This window comes from Etheostoma cragini, chromosome 13 (assembly GCF_013103735.1).
Source record: "Etheostoma cragini isolate CJK2018 chromosome 13, CSU_Ecrag_1.0, whole genome shotgun sequence".
In the NCBI taxonomy this organism is placed as follows: domain Eukaryota; kingdom Metazoa; phylum Chordata; class Actinopteri; order Perciformes; family Percidae; genus Etheostoma; species Etheostoma cragini.
The window spans coordinates 1346604-1366930 of record NC_048419.1 but is presented as its reverse complement, the minus strand read 5'-3'; the positions used below and the strand labels follow the sequence as shown (position 1 = coordinate 1366930).

General features: G+C 41.9%; 1 protein-coding gene across 3 annotated transcripts in view; it reads right to left on the bottom strand.

The window, feature by feature from the left end:
* The window catches only part of srrm3 (serine/arginine repetitive matrix 3), a 73018-nt gene that overhangs the window by 44647 nt on the left and 8044 nt on the right, over positions 1 to 20327 (bottom strand). For 2 of the 3 annotated variants that reach the window (XM_034889722.1, XM_034889725.1), the window contains exon 1: positions 5786 to 5804. The exons of the other annotated variant lie outside the window; for it this stretch is intronic. In XM_034889722.1, coding sequence (XP_034745613.1) covers positions 5786 to 5788 — 3 coding nt within the window. In that variant the 5' untranslated portion in view covers positions 5789 to 5804. Of the gene's footprint in view, positions 1 to 5785; positions 5805 to 20327 lie in introns of those variants that run through there. 3 annotated transcript variants of the gene reach the window in all.

The following is a 20327-nucleotide window of genomic DNA, read 5'->3' as shown; positions in this document are numbered from 1 at the left end:
AGGCACCCTGGGTCCTCCTCCTCTTCCACCTCCAGTCATTGTCCAACCAAAGGCACCCTGGGTCCTCCTCCTCTTCCACCTCCAGTCATTGTCCAACCAAAGGCACCCTGGGTCTACCCGTGCTATACGCTCCATCGAATCCTTCAGTCTGGTCTTCAGGCTCCTTTGCCGCCACCACCAGTGTCTAGACTCCATTGGGGGGGATTGTCTTGGCTTCCTTACCCCTTTTACAAATTAATCTATACTGATGGAGTCTAAAGCTCCAAAGACTGTACATTTGATTATGCTTGTGGACAATAAATCTTTGCATATCTGCAAACAAGTCTCTCCTGATTGAAATGGATTCAGCCTCTATCACGTGTCCCTGCTTACTCAGCAGATCCATCTTAAGCTGCATTTCAGGTTTCATTATCTGTGTTGGCCTTTGTTCCGCTACTACAGCTTTAATGTTCTATGAGCCAACCAAGCAGTTTGTCTGATCCCGCCACACTGTGCTTCCGAGAGGGAGCTGAAAATCCAGCTGCAACAAATTCTGTAAGGTTTTAAACACATGTCCAAATTCTTATTGCATTTTGAGAATGAGGCAATACATTGCCCTCTTTCTTTTGAAAGTGCAAGTTAATTCCAGAGGGATATAATGATGTGACTCATCTTACTTAGAGGGCAGCAGAAATTGAAGAGTGGAATATAAGCTAAACAAAGAAAAAAAAACATCCTTTTTTTATTCAAGGACAGCGATAGCAATTTCCTCATCCGTGCCCTCTGTCCGATGTCTCATGCAAGGATTGTCATCTGAGATTAGCCTGCCCCATCCACTCTCCATACAGACTAACATCTGTTATAGAATTAATCAAACGTCCAGCCCATTAGCTCAGCACCATAACAGCAAGTGCTTTGGTGCATGCAGTCAGTGGCTGATGTGTTCTCAACTGATCTCCCAACATCATTATCTTAATTTGACATATTCACACAGATTGTCCTCGTTCTGAACTATAAATCCCAAATGGTTAAACTCATAACTCTAAATATTGAAATGATCACCGACTTTAATAATGCAAAATCACTGCAACCTTTTTTAAGGGTTATTTTTTGGGGCATTTTAGGCCTTTATTTCACAGAACAGATGAAAGGGGGGGGCGGGGGGGACGGACGGACGACATGCAGCGAAGGACCACAGGTTGGAGTCAAACCCCGGGCCAGCTAGGTTCAGGAGTAGACCTCTTTATATGGACGTCTGCTATACCAAGTGAGCTATCTGGGCGCCCAACTCACTTCAACTTCTAACTCAAATTCGAGGTCAAGTTTATCATCATATGCACCTTAGTACATCTGTAACAACATAATTCACATTTAAAACATGCAGAATATCCAAGCAGAGTAGACTTAGTGACTAAGGCCAGACCCCAGCTCTTTTCCTGCCGTGCCATCATTCAGTAACCTTATCACCTGAGGGGTAAAAACTAGCCCTAAAACGTGATGTGCGTGTTTTGATGCTCTGCAAACATCTCCCTGATAGGAGGTGGGTTTCAAGTGGAGCCGATGATTTTAGATGCAGTTTTGACCCCTTTGTTAGAAGATTAACATCATGTGAAGAAGCCCTACCAAACTACACTACAATGTTGCCAGTCAATATACTCTTAATTGTACAATGGTATAAGTTCTGTAGAATTCTGTAGAATGGGTCATACCATATTTCTTGAGACAACTCAGTGTGAGTTTTTGGAAGCAGGTTTCTGAAAGAGGCAAGGATGCTGGAGCACCTGTAACTTACAGCATCTCTCGCCCAGTCAGCTTTAAAGAAAACCTCATTTAGAAAAGTCGGTAGAACAGTTTGCTCTGGGTAAAGGGCAGCGTAAAAGTGCAGAGGTTCCTTGTCAAAGGCTTACTGAGGAGCGATCGGGGTTACAGTATGAGCCGTAAAGTTTACAGCTTAGAGGTGTGTACACGTGGCGTTCAGGAAACACAAACACAAAATGCATTTTCATCACAGGAAGTCTGGTCCCAGTCAGTTATTTGAAACCGCGGTGAATAATTCTCAATATTTCACAGTGCTCCACCTATTTAACCATGCTTTCCACACTGTATGCTTTGAAAGCAGGTTACTGAAATGGTTGAAATGTGTCGGTTATCCAGCTGCCTGATGTGAGTGGGTGATGGAGGCGGTCAAAGCGAGAGTTGGCTGAATAGAGTCCGTGCCTACAGCAATCTGAAGCCAATCTCCGGACGGCGGTGGCACTGAAATGAGTGTCCTCTTTTCTACCCGCCTGCGCTGCTGCTCTTTAATTGACACAGCACTCTGGAGCGCAGAAGCGATCAGCTTCCTGATACAAAGTGATGCCTGTCAGTTAGCAGCAGACATTCTTCCCTGAGTGGAATCACCCCTGGACTGCAGAGACATCCCTCTGAGTGCACACAAACACTTTCGCCTCTACCAGGTGCAGCATCCATTTTCATCCCACATAACAAGCACCTTCCACCAATCATAGCAAAAACAACACCAACAGCAAAATGCCTCAAACTTTCCGACAAAGCTTTCCCTTTTCATTTCCCACAAGAATACAACTTGACAGGGGGATTGCAGAGGTATTGTTTTGCTGGGTGCAGCCAAAGGGCTGATTCTAAATACAGGTTTGCCGCCTACACCTTTCCAGGGTCGTAATCACCGGCAGCCGACGGCCCTCCCCTGCCGTCACATAGCTTTATGCATAAAGGATATCATGCAGGGCGATGAGTCATGAGCTCAGACCTCCGGTGAATGACACTAGGGACTAAGGCTCTCTGTCAAATGATTTTATTAGCTGCCGACCAGCTAACACCCGATTTGTTTTGTTCCAAACTGCTTCATGAAAATTTAAATAAAACGATTCTCGTTGTCATTCATCAGTGCAAAATGACTGCAGCAATCAGCATGATGCGCTGATCATCTTCAGGTTAATTGTTGTCTTATTATGACGTGATTATGACATAATTAATTTAATTTAACCATCTTAAAGAGTTTTTGTTTTATAGTGGTACATATATTAAAATCAAGTGGCGCTAATTAGGACTGCACAACAAGAGGGGAAATGCAATACTGCTGTTGAATATTTGCATCGACGATATTACTATAATAAATAGTTTGTACTCATTTCTGCCGCTTTCAGCAGTTTGCTAAAATACAACAAATTGCATGGTAAATAAAAAACCCTGAAAGGATTAATTCTAACATTCATTTTTTTAACAACTTGAACATTAAACACAACACAAAAGGCAGCACTAAATAATAAAAAGGCACCACTAAAAAAGAATGAAAGTGCAGTTTGATGTTGATTTTTTCTTTTAACTAACGCGTTATGCCGCAGACCTTTGCAACGTGTTTACTGCACCAGTTGGTATCACTTGACAATGATTACAGCAAAAATAGTTAGACTAGCAGCACTAGCGTGAACTGTTTAAGGTACTGTAGCATTTTGGAGGGAGTTAAAGGAAGAATGAAATACGTCTTCCACCCAGTCACGCCAACGGGAGAGAGGCAAGGACAGATGAGAAAGAGACTGAGTCATGTTTATTGGTTTTACTTCTCAGTTACTTCAGAGAGCACTTCTGCATTTTAAATGATAACAGCTGGGATGTAAAAAGACACTCCAAGCTAGTTTATTGACTCTCCAAGCCATTTTCAGCTCACTCTCATTTAGTTGTATCAGGCATATCTAGATTAACTGCACCAAAGGCCTGGCTGTCCGACAGTAGATCTCTAAGCAAAGCCACAGACTGGGAACAGTGGGCTAATTTACTGACATTGGGAGACCATTTTGACTACTTCATGTAACACATTACGAGGGCTTTTGTTTTCTTCATTTAAAGTGCTCCTAGAACATCCTTCAGTTTCAAGTGGCCTGCCAAAGACCCAGAAGTGGTTATTTGCTGCTCAGCTGTGGTCTCAACATTTTGATTAACAAAACCTGTTTATTTGTGATTAATGATAAACACAATTATTAAAATACAATGGTCACCCTAACCTGTTATGTTCTCCTCTAAGCATCTTAATTACGGAATTAAAAAAATCCATGTAATTATCTTATAATAACTATAATCTTAGAAAATCAGCCACAGCCATGCTGCTGGGCTCTGTCTGACTGTGCTTTGAGCTAAATGCTAACCTCAGAATGCTAACATGCTAATGTTTATTGGCTATAATGTTTTCAATCTCAGTCTCGCATGTGAACATTTACTAATTAGCACTAAACACAAAGACAGATGAGACTTATGAGAATGATGTCATCAGTTTTGAAAGTATTTGGTCAAATTAAAAAGAAAGGGTCCGAAGTTCTTAAAAACTCATAACTCCTAAAAATGATTCATTCATGAATATTTCCATGCAATTATCACTGACTTTTATTAGAATGATCAAAAGTAACTAAACTAACTTCTACCTCGGTGAGAATAGCAACGTTTTCAATGCAGGTGAGACTTATGGGATTTATATCATTAGTTTTTGAAATAGTTTTGTATCATTAGTTTTGAAAGTATGTGGCCGAGATGAAATTAAAAATGGACCAACGTTTTTGAAATCCTGAGGGGAACTTAAAAAGGTCTGCACCAGATTCCTTGGCGACCATCTATCCGGCGGTCACGGCTGGTTCATGCAGGGCGACGGGGACAGGGCCCCCCCGCGGACTGAGGAGGCAGCGGGACGGGATTTCTTAATGAAACAGCTTGCAGGCAGGCAACCAGGGGAACAAAAAAGCACAAAGAGATAAAGCAACAACGACGGACTGACAGGGAGAAAAAGACCTGGGCAGGTATGTAGAGAGAGCGGCTGACGAGGGAATGAGATGCAGGTGAAGGGCTGGGCGAGGTGGATGGGAAAGTCAAGTGATGGGAGAAGAAAGGAAGGTCCTAGGGCATCTGGTGGATGTATAGAAAATGGCCATGAAGGGGCCTTGGGAATTGGAAGAGGATAGACAGAGAGACAGACTGGGACACCAAGAGTATATCCAGAGACATTTCAGAGCCTGGACCTAGGGCTGACCTGGGCGATATGGAGGCAATCAAATACCACGACATTCTCCACCAAATACCTTGGTGTTGATACTGCAGCGATATTGTAGTGTTGGTGCTTTCACAAATATCTTACCAATGAGATTTTAGAGAAATAATCACCAGTAACGAGGATATAATGACTAAGTGGGTAATGGTGTGTAATAGAACAGTTACAACAGTCTGAAAATTACTTTACTGTAATGCAGCCTGTAAAACCAGGAAAAGATGCCATATTATGTTATCCAAAATCTAATATCTATCTATATTATCTAGTCCCAGATAATGATATTGATATGATATTGATATATTGCCCAGCCCTACCTGGACCAAAGTGTTCAACCAACCAACTGAACTCCATTAAAACACGCCTGTTGGCTCCGTGGTAAAGCCATTCTCTGTCCAAGGCACAGATGGAAGTTAATTAATATCCGGGAATTAGTAAAGATTTACTGTAAATAGAAGAGAAACATTCAGATCCAGGCGCATCCACAACTCTATTTCCATAGTCTAGTAAGATGGTAATACTTGCATGTGCTGCTGGAGCACAGCCAACAATGTATTTCCGTCATTATTAAATCTGAGACGCCACATTCTTATTTATAGCTACAGGCTCGTGCACCGCGTCCATTTGCACAGATATCTCCGCCACCGACTAATTAGATGTTGGCCCTCTAACACGTTTACAAGCTTTAATAGTATCCAGGACAAATATTCTGTATTTTCTAGTGTTTTGTGTGAGATCTGAAACAATGACACACCTTACCATATAGGAAAACTTTTCAAAGTAGATCCAAAACTATCCAGCAACTCTGACATGTCCAGTCTGATTCATCCTGGTCAAAAGCACAAATTACCATTGGTGTTAAGTAGCAAAGTACAAATACTATGTTACCTTACGTTTTTTCAACTTACATTACTTACTAGTAGTTTTCTTACATTACTTAAGTAGTTTTGAAACAGTACTTTTACACTTTTACTTGCGTACAAAGCTTGAGTTGATACTTGAACTTCTACAGAATTCATTTTAAATGCTAGTATCGATACTTCTACCTGAATGTGAATATTTTTGACACCTGTGGTCATTGCACAGTAAATAAAAGCTTATTTCAGAGTAGCACAGAATGGGGAAAACAAAACACTACTACCCATTATATCCATGTTTGAGCCATAACTGCAATCTAGAAAAACATCAGCACATATTTCCCAAGGATTGTCACTGATCAAAACTAAACTAAACCCCAAATCATGACAGAGGTAGATATCAACCTGCTCTTGTGTTATTAGATAGTTTATCCTTTATCACTATTGATAAGCTCCTCCCCAAAAGCAATCACATCAGCCCTCCTGTAGAGGCTGTAGAGATGGTTCTGTCCTCAGTCAGAGGGGTTACAATGAGACCTCCAAAATGGACTGTGCTCCAAAGACAGGGCTTAAAATAGTGGGATGCAGAAGATAAATCGGTGGTGGATCTTAGGTTAGACAAGGGCAGCTCCACGCCATTTTTTAACAGACAGGCTGTGAAGGTGTTGAGAAAGTGCTTTAGTGGCACTTCCGCTATTGCCCACAGTTAAAAAGAGGAAAAGAAAATACATCTTCATTCCTGTCTAATAAGACAATCAGAGTATCCGGAAGAATTGAATACAGTGCTGACTTGATTTTAATGGTGGAGAGACTTAGACCATTTCTGATGATTGTTTATAACTGTGTTAATAGTAGCCGTAATAATGTGTTGTGTGGCCTGATAGCTATTCATTTCTACTTTTTGGTTTTCCTAATGCTTAGAAATTCAATTCTAGGCACTGGTTGCTATGGTGATAAAATAATGAATGTCAAGCTGGAGTGTCTGCAGTGCAGATTTCCTGTTTATTCATTCTCTGGCAATTTAAAAAAATGATCTTTCCTCAAGGCCAACACATTCTGGAAGAAACACACATCTCAAAACACAATCTACTGTAGAGTGGATGGAATGTCCGATTTAGTTTTTTTCCGTTTCAAGCTAAATTATGGTCACAATATTTTCTCTATTCATGACAACATATCTATCAACCTCAAATCAACATTCACATCAGCTTTTACGAAGATGGCTTTAATCCTGCAGTCCAGTAATTATTCAAATGCCAATATTTTATTTGAGTCACAGACAGATCGGCCGATGGCCGCCGCTGCCCTGCTCAGTGGAGTGAATCCGACTTGTTAGGAGGCGTGAGCTGTTGGCTTGTCCTCAGAGTCATGGCATTCACAGCTGTCTACCAATGGCTCTCCAGCCGTGGCCCTTCCTGCACACAAATCAGATGCAGTCTATACTCTCCACCAGACAAACACAAAAAAGGGAGAAAGAGGGGGATGAAAGTGGGTGGTAAGAAGGTAAGGGCCACTGGGGATCGGTAGGCCTACTGGCTATAGATACAGTGTTGAACAAGCACGGCATATTACTACGCTCCACCAGGCTGCTCCAGATAACGGGAAGACAGAAAAATGGGGAATGATAGTGGGAGCTAAACGAGACAATGACCACACCAGAGAGAAGAGTTTTCTCCAAGGCTACAGAAGATAAAACTATTTAATAGGATAAGGAGAAAAAGAAAATGCAAGTTTGTGAGAAAAAAAGTGAATCAAAGGCGGTAGGAGTAAGAACATTTTTTTTCAGTGAAAACCCTTTCAGAAAACCAGGTTTCTTGCTGTATTGTTGGAGTTTTATCGACCGGAGCACGATGCCTTTTCAAATGAACCAGTCAGTACAGCAGTTTCCATCCATACCTTTCATCCAAATTAAGAAAAATGTCGAATGAAAAATGTCTTATGGAAACAGTAACATTCGGTGGAGTTTCATGAATATCGACTCAAAGGAAATGACACTGATGGAAACGTTATTTGCCAAATAAATAATGGATTGGGATTAAGTTTTAGATCATTTTATGGTTGCAACCCGCCACAAAACAAAGAAGTTTTAGTTAATTTCCCCCAGTATTTCCTCTCTGTCTGCACACATGGGGGGGGGGGGGGCAACAAAGACAGATGGAAGTGGACGGACGAGGAGACGAGAAACTTTCTGAATTTAATTTATCAGGAACTTGCAAAGGAAATGGCCGACAAAGGTTAGGACAAGCTGTGGAACGTCCTGCGGAGACAATGGAAGGCGCTCAAACAGCGAGACAAAAAAAGAGTCTCACAGAGGTGCCGGAGGGACAATAAAAGACAAGTTGCATCTGCATCGTCATAGCGATGTGTTGATAGCGTTGTTGTTTTCTTATTATAGCTCGTTATGTCGCTATCAGCTGGCACATAAACACTATTACAACGGGTCCAATATTGATCATGTGATGGTAGACGGTGGGATTTGTCTTGAAAAACTTTGTTCCCAAATGTTTGTTACATGTATTGCGATTCAGTGCGAAAATGTGCGAAACACCTTAAAATGTCTAAAATCAATATCAATCAATCGATATGCCAATTTGATCGCAAAACAGCGTGTGACGTCGCACACAGGTTTTTATTTGCTTTGAAGCCGTCGGATGGAAACACTTCACCCGCTTTATTCACATGGGTTTTTTCACCAAAGTTCAGATCATTTCTGTTTAAGTGTCTAAGTGACTCACACAGGCACTCAGCAAGCTAAGGTAAGACTGCAGCGACACCCTGACATCTGCAACATCAATAAGCTACTGTAGGATAAGACTAATGCGTGTATAAAAACCAGCTGAACTCGCGTTTCCTCCTTATTAGAGTTTTTACCCAGTCTTGGCCAGTCTTCAGACCGATACTGTCCTCGCCAACCTGCCCGGTCTCCAGAGGGATGCCGTCCTCGCCAACCTGCTCGGTCTCCAGACAGGACACAGTCTTCACCAACCTGCTCAGTCTCCAGAGCAATACTGTCTTTGCCGACCTTCCCGGTCTCCAGAGGGATGCCGTCCTCGCCAACCTGCCCGGTCTCCAGACAGGACACAGTCTTTGCCAACCTGCTCAGCCTCCAGAGGCATGCCATCCTCACCAACTTGCTCTGTTTCCAGAGAGACTGCCTTCGTCAACCTGCTGGGTCTCCTGAGGGGTTTCAGGTATCCTCGACGTCCTGTACGGCAGTCTGACGGGTTCCACATTCACTGCGGTTTGCTGTGATGAACCCTGGACCTCAGCCAGGTCAGCGGCCTTTGGTTCCCCGGTTCCACTGCCCTCAGTTTCCTTGGTCCCAATTGTTCAACTGTTCCTCCCTTTGCCCCCCCCCCACGGGGTTGATTTTTGTTCAACCACATCTTCTGCCTTCTGGATTCATACCATTTTTCACTAATAAGCAAACTCACCTTCTACTCTGTGTTGAGGCGAGTATTTGAGGCCGACATTGTACCCGTGACATATTGAGAGAGAGTTTGTTTTCAGGGCCTTTAAATAATTCCCAGTGATGTCCTGTTATATGTCCTGTGGATTATTGTGTAACCCTCTGCGGTAGGCTGGAAATACATGGGCCATGACAAATCAATAGCAATGACAAATCCTAACTATTTCCTATTATTATTCACCCTCTTCACCGCAACCCACAATTAATCGACTATTTCATTTCTTAAAATGCAGAGGCGGCGATTCCTCTGACAGTTCAGGTGAGCCTCAGCGTGTCTCCAAGGAACCCCGACATTTCATTTAAAAATTAATTGAATAGTAGTGCTTTTATAAATCGAGCACATGGCGGAGAAAAAGACACATAGCAAAATGTCAACCTATCAAAGAATGTTCTACACTGTGTCTCTTTAAATCACGACGTGGCTGTCTCAGCTACTGGAGATGTTCCAACACCACTCACCACCGATTCCGATACCTGAACTTGCATATTGACCAATCCTATCTAGTGTGTTTATATATATATATATATATATATATATATATATATATATATATATATATATATATATAGATATATATATAGATATAGATAGATAGATAGATAGATAGATAGATAGATATTGAACTTTCTTTTGCTATCTAATTTGACAGTCTGTCATAACGGATAAAGAACAAAAATAAAGTAATACTCGAACATCATGGTGCCAGCATTTTAGTCAGTATCGGAGGCATTTCAGATACTGGTGTCGGTACACCTCTATCTGCAACTATAATTTATATGTTTGATGACAATGGTGAAAATGCTGGTATACCCGTGTTTTTTTAAATTATGCTGTCCTAGCAGAAGTTCCTCAGTGTTAATAATGTGGCTTGCCGTGCATCGGGCAAATGCTTGTAATAAACAGGGGTGTACAGTACCTGTCCATTGGAATTCTCAGAAGATGGCCAGCTTGGCCTTGAAGCGCAAAGTTTTCTATTTCACGGCTGGTTGCTTGTGGCTGTAATCATCTATAAGAGTAAACATGGGTATTATTTGCATGCGTGCTCCAATTAAAGCTGTCGGTTGGATATATCTGGATTCGATCCCCTGTTGCTGGACGCCGCCTTCAACGACCATAATAGAACAGACACAGATATGAAAGAGAACAAGTGTCACCGGGGGAGGCTTTTCCGAGGGAGTACACTGTGTCACCTGAGATACTCTGCCCTTCTTATCAAGACAAAACATGCACACAAATATAGCTTTCTCCTGCTACCTTACGCCCTCTCAGCCCTCATTCATGCAATTCATTCAAAAGAGAGAGTCAGGATTGAGCACTGCGCCTTCTTTCCTCTCTGCATTCATAGTGTGTTCATTTATTTCTGCTCCCTAGGTGTGGAGATGGGGGATGGAGGGCATCCACTCCACTGGGACTGCATCAGAGATAGATGTCCGATACTGCACCATAGGAGAGTGATTAGGGGAGGTTTTGTCATTTTTCCCGATATTTTCCAGCGAGAGTTGGAGTCTTCCGCTACCAACAATCACTGACAGGTCCACTGCCTGTCACGATAAGGAAGCATTGTCTTCATTGCAAGGAGACACACAGTGTTTATTTGACGCTAGAGGACAGATAGCTTCCTCTGAATAAAGGTCAGCCTGCAGAAAGCCCTGTTTTGAGGGAATTTCTAAGTAATGGCTTCCACCGAAAAAATGCAAAGCTTAAAATTGGACCTGCATGTGCAGACAAAAACTAACAGGCACAAAAGGCAAGCACAGGCAAGGACGAGATTCATCTGGCACAGATGTCAACTGAGTAAAAAGCAGACCCAAGAAGACATAGAAAGTCTGAGAGGGAATGTCAAACAGAAGAGTTGTGAAAGAGAGACTGATTGATTGAAGGAGGGCCGAGACAGACAGGTCACCCCTATCATCGTCTAGGATATTGAGTCCAATAATCAGAAACCTCTATATATGGGCGCCTGGTCTACCAACTGAGCATCCCAGGCGCCCGACAGTCTTAAAGGTCCCATGACATTTTGGATGCTTTAATATAGACCTTAGTGTTCCCCTAATACTATGTTTGAAGTCTCTTTTATGTAGACCTTAGCGGTCCCTAATATTATTAGTATACTACTAGTATCTGAAGTCTCTTTCCAAAAAATCAGCCTTGCTGCAGACTTTCAGCCACTACAGCGAGATTCCAGTTCTAGCCACTGGGGGCCATAGGCAGGCTATGGGAACTCATATTGATGGAAAAAAAAAACTCATGAAGTGAAATTTTCCTTTAACTGCAGTTTTCCACCAATATTGTCTTTCAACCTAAACAAAAAAAATCTTTGAGTATTTCTCGCGATACGTCACAGTCTTTCACGATGTGTTTTGTACACCAGTTGATATTGCAATGATGATTAAAAAAAAGAATATAATGTACAACCATAAATCAGATCAAAATCAAGAGAGAAAAAGTCCATCAGAAGATGAGAAAGGTGGACACGAAGACGCACCGACAGATGATGATGACCAGCTGTCATTGGCTCCTTACACACCTCGCTGCCCTGCCGAGAGGCACGCGGGTGCACACGTGCATACACGCACACACCCTGCAGCAGGAGAGAAATTAGTTGAAAACACATTTCAGCAGCTTTCTTCAAACTGTCAAGGTGAGATCGGTCACTCCTCCCTCCCCCGCCGTTTTTTTTACTCCCCTCTCCTTCCTTTTACATCTCAATCCGCGGCGCGACCATATCTCTGGCCATGCGGGAAGCGCCCGGGTCGGGGCAAAAGAAGGAGATAACATGAGACTAACCAGAACGCCAAAATGGACATTGCACATCTCTTCAGGCCATCTGTCAGAGAGGACTACATGCTATTGTGTCCTATGAAGCAGCAAATATTCCAGCACTAACACAGGCTCCACTGCACTGCCTTGAGAGAAACGTGCATGTGCATATGAATGCAGTAACGTCTTTAATGTCTCATGAGGGCTTTATTATTTGGGGGGGAGGCTGAAGCAATTTTTCTGGGCAAATCACTGTTGAAATGTGTTTACATGCCGGGGGAAGAAGCTGATATTGAGTAAAATCTTCAAAAGGCAGAGGTTGCTAATCTCCCTGCTAGGAGCAGGATTAAGGCACCTTTCAGAGGAGGCATCCGCTATAATCCCCAGCCTCCGCATAAAACAACAGTTAGTATGTTGGGAGGTGCAGCAGTTGCCTGTGCATGAACTGAGAACTGATTGGAAAAGACAGTGAAAGTGAATGTATATGCTAGAATGAGTTAACTTTTACTCCAAAGAAGTGATTTGAATAACATTAAGGCCATGTTTTATTGAAGTAAAGTGGAATGGGGTTAGAAAATAGGCTTTTTCGAGAAAATAAAATAATATTTTAATCACTCGTTCAGGGCCTAATGAAGCTCATTTCTTTTCCATCTGAGAGGTATAGGCTGTTGTAGCAGGCTGAATGCCTGCTATTATTACTGTGGATTTTCATTTCATTCCTCTCCAGGACCGGCGGATGGAATTGGAGGTCAGTTTCATCTAAGCTAACCTTGCCATTTACTTTCACATTTCTTAAGGATAACAGAAGCCCCGACCTCACATGTAACGCTTTTTACACTATGAGCATACAACAATTGGGAATTAATTATACAGAAAATTCTTAAGAGAAGAAACTTGTATTAATTTAAAGAAAACTTTTATATTATTATTATTAATATTTGTCACAGTGTCAAACAGTACAGTGCAGTAAAATTCACTCTCTAGATTTAACCCGGCCTAAGCAGCAGTGGACAGCCACATTCAGGGTCGGGGGGGAAACTTGGGGTTCAGCGTCTTCCTCAAGAACACTGTGACATATGGACGGGGGAGCCAGGGATTGAACCGACGGCCTTAGGGTTGAGGGCCGACCCGCTCTACTTCATAGCCAACAAAAAACTCATGCTATAATGACTAAAAGGTATTCGATTTTCACATTTTATGACAATGTATTGGATTTCTGGCTGGTTGAAGGTGGATCGTGTTAGCCACTCACACATACACCCACACGGAGCAACAGGGATTTGGAGCTCAGCCCAACAGAGAGAAGTCCCTGGCTTATCTGCAGTAAAACTATCTCTCTCTACTGTCTGCCCATCCTTGTCTGCAAGCTTATACCCAGAGACAGGCTGCAGAGCCCGGCCTGGTCTCAGGGGGCGCCTAGGACAGTAGCAGATCCAGCTTGTTAGTACTAGACACTGGTGGTCTAGAGGAGCCGGCAGCAGACTGAAAGCTGGCTCGAGAAAGAGAGTTGGGTTGGGCGAGGGAGGGGGTGGGGCACTTTGAAAGCCCCCATAAAGGTCAGGTCTGCTGCTCTTCCACTGGGCTACCACTTGGCGCCTTAAAGGTTAGACAGAGCCCCCAGCAGCACCGGAGGTGATGTGAGAATACAAGAAATGTCACCAACACCAAAACAGCTCCAGACAAAGTCGATACGGACACAGGAGCGGCTACACACCAGGCTTATGGCCTTTGTTAAAAAGCCATTTCACTCATAGTGGCAAGTAAAATGTCACATGGGAGAGGAATACACCAGATAAAGGGTGCCCCTCTTTGCTTTTTTATGCCAGTCATAAGCTTGGCCACCTGTTTGGCTCTGCTGGTGGAATAATAACTGAAATGATGAACACCTGCAGTCTTCTAAGTGCTCTGAGAGAGTCCTTGCCACCAGAGTCAGACAAAAACCCTCTTCCTCTGCCCTCCATTACCAGACAAAGTGAAGCTGATTGAGATGGAACATGTGCAAACACAACATGGTCCCCAAACATTATAGAGTCAAAGTGAGACATTATAAGAGAAAATGGCTACCCAGTCACAATATATCCCCCTCAGTGTCATATGCCTTCTGTGGCTCCCCATATGGGCAGCAGCCATGATGGGCTTATTAATCCCCTGGGAGGCAGGGGACAGAGGATGAGTGTGTCCAGGCTTGCTGTAATATCCTCTGGCCAGGCACTGCGTCTATCTTTGCCCCGCCTCCCCCCACTCCCTCCACTAACGCCATCTGTTTCCTGCCCAGTACTCTGGCTTAGGTTCCTGCTGAGCATTGGTCTCTCCTACTCTTATGGCTTGGTTGGAACATTTGCCCCTAACTACGCAGAGGCTCTACGTATACATGTATAATCCTCAGGTTAGAATATACGGTAGACACTACTGTAACATGTAACAAGTGCATCAGGATGATCTTGTTATTTTTCATTTACACTGATGTAAAAAAGCTTTGAGTTTCCATGTTGTGTTTATCCGTTAGATTTTCCTCTAGGAAAAAAAATACATCATATATAAAATCATGTCAGCAATGTTTTTTTGGATTGAACAATACAGAGCAGAACAATACAGAGTAGAACAATTTTAAATAGGTAAATAGTTTTCATGTCAAACTCCTGACAGTTAAGGCTGATTACAGTTAGCTGTACTGAAGTTACTCTACATCTTGTGCATACAGAAAATGGAACCAGCTTACAGTACAGTGTATACCTAGGCTGCTGTTTAAATCCATATTGGTCTCTCTCTTCCCATCTGTCTCCTGGGGCCCCATTTCCAATAGCATCACATGGGGTCTGCTGCGGTCTATCTGAACTGAAGCGCGCTGCAGATCCCTCATCTCAACTCAGGACATTCCCTTAGCACTCTCTGTCTCAGCACTTCCCTGCAGTGGAGTACACATTTCAATTAAATTGAAGTCAACTAAAAATTGCCAGGATTCATACGTTAGATTTTTCTTGATTGTCTCAGATTATTTGGCAGGGTGTAGCATGTAGAGATGCACGCTGTGTTTCTCTTTGCCCAATCCAAAAATGATCTGATTTTTTGTCTTGAATCTCTTGTCGACATTTTGGGAATCATGCTCATTGGCTTTCTGGCGGACAATTAGACGAGAAGAGTAGTATCAATCTTCTCCTTTAACTCTCTGCAACAGGGCAAATAGAGCTATTCACAAAAACGACAGATTCTTTGTTACTGACAGCAGTAACACTGCCAGGAGGCCGGCAGTGTTACAAGAGGCCAGGTGCATCACCAGCCAATCAGAGCTGTGGTTCAGTTTCCCCCGTCTCAGCCAACCCGCAGCATGAAAAGAAATTCAGTGTCAGATTCTAACACACTTACCTTGAAGGTAACTAGATCACAGAGCCATTTCTGTCCTTACCCACTCACTCTAATCCTCTCCATCTCCCACATTTCCCACTTTCTGTTAGTAATCATATTTGTTGCCACTGAATAAATGGCTAACATCCTCACAATTCCTACCTTTTAAACAACTGCAGAGCTGCCAAAGCTAAATGCCCAGGGTGCATTACCACACCTTGAACTGTACATTCATCACTCAGTTGAAGATGGGTTGACTGTAGAACTTTGCATTGCTTTCTATCGGTCTCTAATAAGCTGTATGACCTTGGATGCTTTCTGATTCATCATGTGAGCTTTATAAGAATCTATAGGATGGCTCCATGGTTCTCAACGGCTGGCTGCCAGCCCCCAAGGAAGTAGATTCTTCTGTTTCTCCCTAATGGAAAAGGCACTGGCCATGAAAATTCCCGTGACAGCAGACTCCTTTAAACCCAGCAGAAAACTGCTCTACACTGTGGGGTTTAATCGATGAGGTTGGAGGAAGGAGGACAGAATACAGATGAGATTAAGATTGAGATGTGTGAGTGTGTACACTGAGCTGAGTGTGTGCACTGAGCTGAGTGTGTAAAGGTCAGACATGTTTTCCTGTAGCACAGCTATGGATGAGGTCAGGGTCAATTGAAAAACTCAGTACACAGTCCTCCACTAAAAGAGTCATTGGACAGAAGAATATTACGTGAAGCATGCAGTGGTTGTATTTGTTTTTCAAGTTTAGTCCTTTGAAAAACATGCTGGATTTCTTTTTTTAGGTTTTAAGGGGACAAAAAGTCCAATGTCCCATGCTGGACGAGCCAACCTTCAGCTACCAAACCCTTTCTCCAGGTTGGACAGACTGCTGCTATCTAACTAGCACGAGTCTAAAGCACTAAAAAGTCCAATTTAAAATTGAACTCTGTGTTGTAAGGAGATGGGACCGGCCACACATTCTCCTGCAACAAAATAATTATTCAGAAATGGAAGTACTGCGGAGTATCAAAGACTTCACTGCGGATGTAAGAAGGCTATAAAGCCTTCCATTTTCATTTGCTAAGAAAGCCAGTCTTTACAATAACACTTGTTCAAAATGTAGACCAACAAAAGCTCTTTTTTATGGCTGCTGGGAGCCTCAGAGATAGAAAGGCTGTCAGACTGTCTCTTTTATCAGATTGGTTAGTAGAAGTGGGCGCTGTGTTGCCAGCGACGAACGCTCCGACTCAAACGCAACCGCAACAGTACAACGTCCCTATTTATCTCTTTATCTGCCTCCTCGCACCTCGTCAGGGGCAGTATTTAACTAAGTACATTTACTCAAGTACTGAACTTAAGTACAAATTTTGTCAAATGAGTCTTATTTCCATGCCACTTTCTACTTTTACTCCACTACATTAAATCTGACAGCTTTAGTTACTAGTTACTTTACAAATAAAGATGTCTGCACATAAAACCCATGTAGTTCATAAAATATGATGTCTTATTAGAAATGAAACTATCCAACAATATAACGGCCTACAAGTCCAGCTGAGATGATCAGGCCGTTAATCACTTAGTTGATCGACACAACTGTTCTAAATGTGAGACTTTTTCTGAATTGAGTACTTTGACTATTAATACTTTAAGTACATTTACCTAATAAGAATTACATCCTTTTACTTTAGTAACATTTTTAATGCAGGACCTTTACTTGTAACAGTGTATTTTTGCAGAATTGTAATACTACTTTTACTTAGGATCTGAATACTTTGTCCACCACTGCACCACATCCCTCTTCTTCCACCACATGCCCATTTCTAATTCTTCCACTAAAGGTCCACGGAGCGCAATGAAGCCAAACATTGTCCCAAAAAAGTTAATTGGCGTTCAGGGTCCATAAACGTTCAGCGGCTCTCTGCTGTGTGAATTGCTGCAGACTGCTGCTGGTGTTTGGCCTTGCTGGGCTCCCAGAACAGCTGTCTGTGTGTGTGTGTGTGTGTGTGTGTGTGTGTGTGTGTGTGTGTGTGGCTTGCTCATTGTGACATCTCTACTCTTTTATTCTAATGTCCATATGCATTTGGATAAAGCAGAACCTTTTCCTCAGTGTTGGTCTCCTTCAGCAGTACAGAAAGGGTTTGCTGCTGATTTCATCTGGTTTAATCAGCCTAATTAGAACAAGGCCTTGGAAATTGTTTCACTAATAAAGGAAGTGCAAATGAATGAATCCTTTATCCTTCATGCACTGATTACAGAAGTATGAAGAAAACGGTCATGAAACTTTTTTGTACAAAAAAGAAAATATTGCTGCTACAGTAAGAGTATTTGTGTATAATAGAGGAGAAAACAGCAACTCACAAAGTGTACTTTTAAGCCCGCTGTAAGGTACTTTTCAAGTTATGCAGGTGGCTACATAAATTTAAACTAATCTGTATTTTAGATTTACTTTAGATGACCATGAAGAATAATTATTTTATACATACAACTCCACAAATTTTTCTACAGTTAAAACATGTATTTTATAAATTCAATGTGATATAACTTTTAAACACGAGTGGAAATTACAGTTCAGTATTACAATACTATCCATCATCTAATTGCTGGGGACTGAATTTGTTATACTACTGAGCATCTGTAGCTCCTGCTAGGAAAGACTGATCATAAAAAGGAAAACCATACTATAATAATTCCCTCAGGAAGCACCTCAAACATGGCTATAAATACTTTGGTAGGGAGTTGATTAAATTACAAAAAGCAATTGTTTCTTTGATGATTTCATAGAAACATTTTTAGTCTGCGAATGTTTGGCGTGCAGTTGTTTTTCTCTCTCTCTTCTTCTTCTTTAAAGCTGATAACTATGACCAAAACAATTATGCCAAGTTGAAACAACACAATTATTTACGAGGACACGGGGAAGTGAAAAGAAACAAACAGGCTAATGATCCCCCAGCCGGGATTAAATACCAGATCTGGTGGATTGTACAGTGTAAACACTGGAATATGAAAACCATGGATTGTGGTATTACAACCAGCCCAGCTGAGAAAGTAAAGAGGAAAGAGATCAATCTGAGGGGTCATGAGATGATTAATAAGGCAGGGAAAGAAACAAAATTTAAGTTCTGCAAAACAAATCTGATTGAATTTGTTGGACTGTTGCCTTCCTTTTTGAACTGTTTTAACTCTGCCCTGGTTGGGCCTGGAACGGGTATTGAAGCGAGAGGGACGTTAGAGGGAGAATGTCTCTTCGGCGTAACAACTCGTAGACATCTGAACCCTGATAAGGATGTAGACCGCTTTCTTTTAAGAGGTCACAAGCCCAAAATATATTTGGAACAACATGTTTTCATGTAAGAGTATCTTAACCTGTAAAGTAACTATTAGTGACAATAAATGTAATGTTGGAAAAGTTTTTCTGACTGAAATATAGTAAAGTAGAAGTAAATAGCATAAACTAAAAATAATTAAAGTGCAAGTAATGTGGCACATAGTATATATATATACATATACATACAGACAGTATGTATTAGGTTAATTCATTTTTTTGACAGACCCCCCTATTTAATAAATTTCTTATGAGTAATACACAATACAGTATGTACAAATGCACGAGATCATCTGTTGGCACAGTGTAGCATATATAATAATATTAACTTTTGCACTGCCTCCTTCAGTTGGTCCAACGTCTCTGAGTAAAGTTGCCAGTTTATTTCTTTCAGAATTCAAAATGCTGTTAAATAAGTCCCAGAATATACTATGTGTGCCGCAACTACCTTAGAAATAGTACTTAGGTACAGTACTTTCCACCTATGGTATCCACTGCCACAGGTTCCTTTTTAAAACACAATGCTAACACTGATAAGATGTAGTGAAAGGTAATCTGGTCCGAACCTTGTCCATGGTGTCACTAATTCTCCTTTCAGAGGGCCGTATGAACAGGCCTTCAGTGCTGCCAGTGCTTTCATTCTATAAATCGGATACAATTAGTCGGAGTTATTGCTGGTGGTTGCTTGATCAAAGTGTTGACAGAGGTTTGGAGACATAAAAGGAGGTTATGGTGTGAGATGTTAACAGGGTGTCCTCTATTGACTGCAGGAATGTGTTACTTTGTCGTGCGAAATGTCCTTCAGCAGAACAGACGCTTTAACATGTCTGCAGAGTACCCACAACACATCTGACATCATTACATCACATCTGACATTATCATCATTTTTCAATTTGAATATCTGTTGTCTTTAATTATATTTATTGTTGTGTGTTAACATGTGGTTTCTACCTTTCCTCTTATCCCTTGCTGCTCCAACAGTGTGAATTTCCCCATCGTGGGATTAATAAAGGATTTTGAATCTTGAATCTCAACCAACCGAAATGCATGATACCTTATTCTGTGTAAGACTGGTTACACTTTACAGTAAATGTTTTCATGGGACAACCTTCCTAACAACATTCAGAATGAAACTCTACACGGATCTGTTGGACGTTTGATTAACGGGATTGTGCCGGGGCCGCGGGATGTTGTGCCGGATGTCCTTCATCTAGACCCCGTGTCCCTAACCTTCTGCTTTCTTTGTGGTGGCATTTTAAACTCAATTTGGAAAACATCCTTCGAACCAGACCCGACAATCAAATTATATTTATCTTTTTATTTTTATTTTTTTAAAGTAATAAACTTATCACACACTCGACAGCCACTTTAATTATAGAGCTCACCTCCTTGGGTACACATGCTTTTCTCCTATTCAGGAATGTTGTTTGGACTAGCCAGACCTTATCGCTGTAGAAAAAGGTCGGGGCCAGGCAATGCAAGACTAGTCTGTTGGGGATTTTCCACTGAGAGGGTCTGTTGGCGGGGGCTGTGTGCCACCTTATATCCCTTCCTCCTTGCAG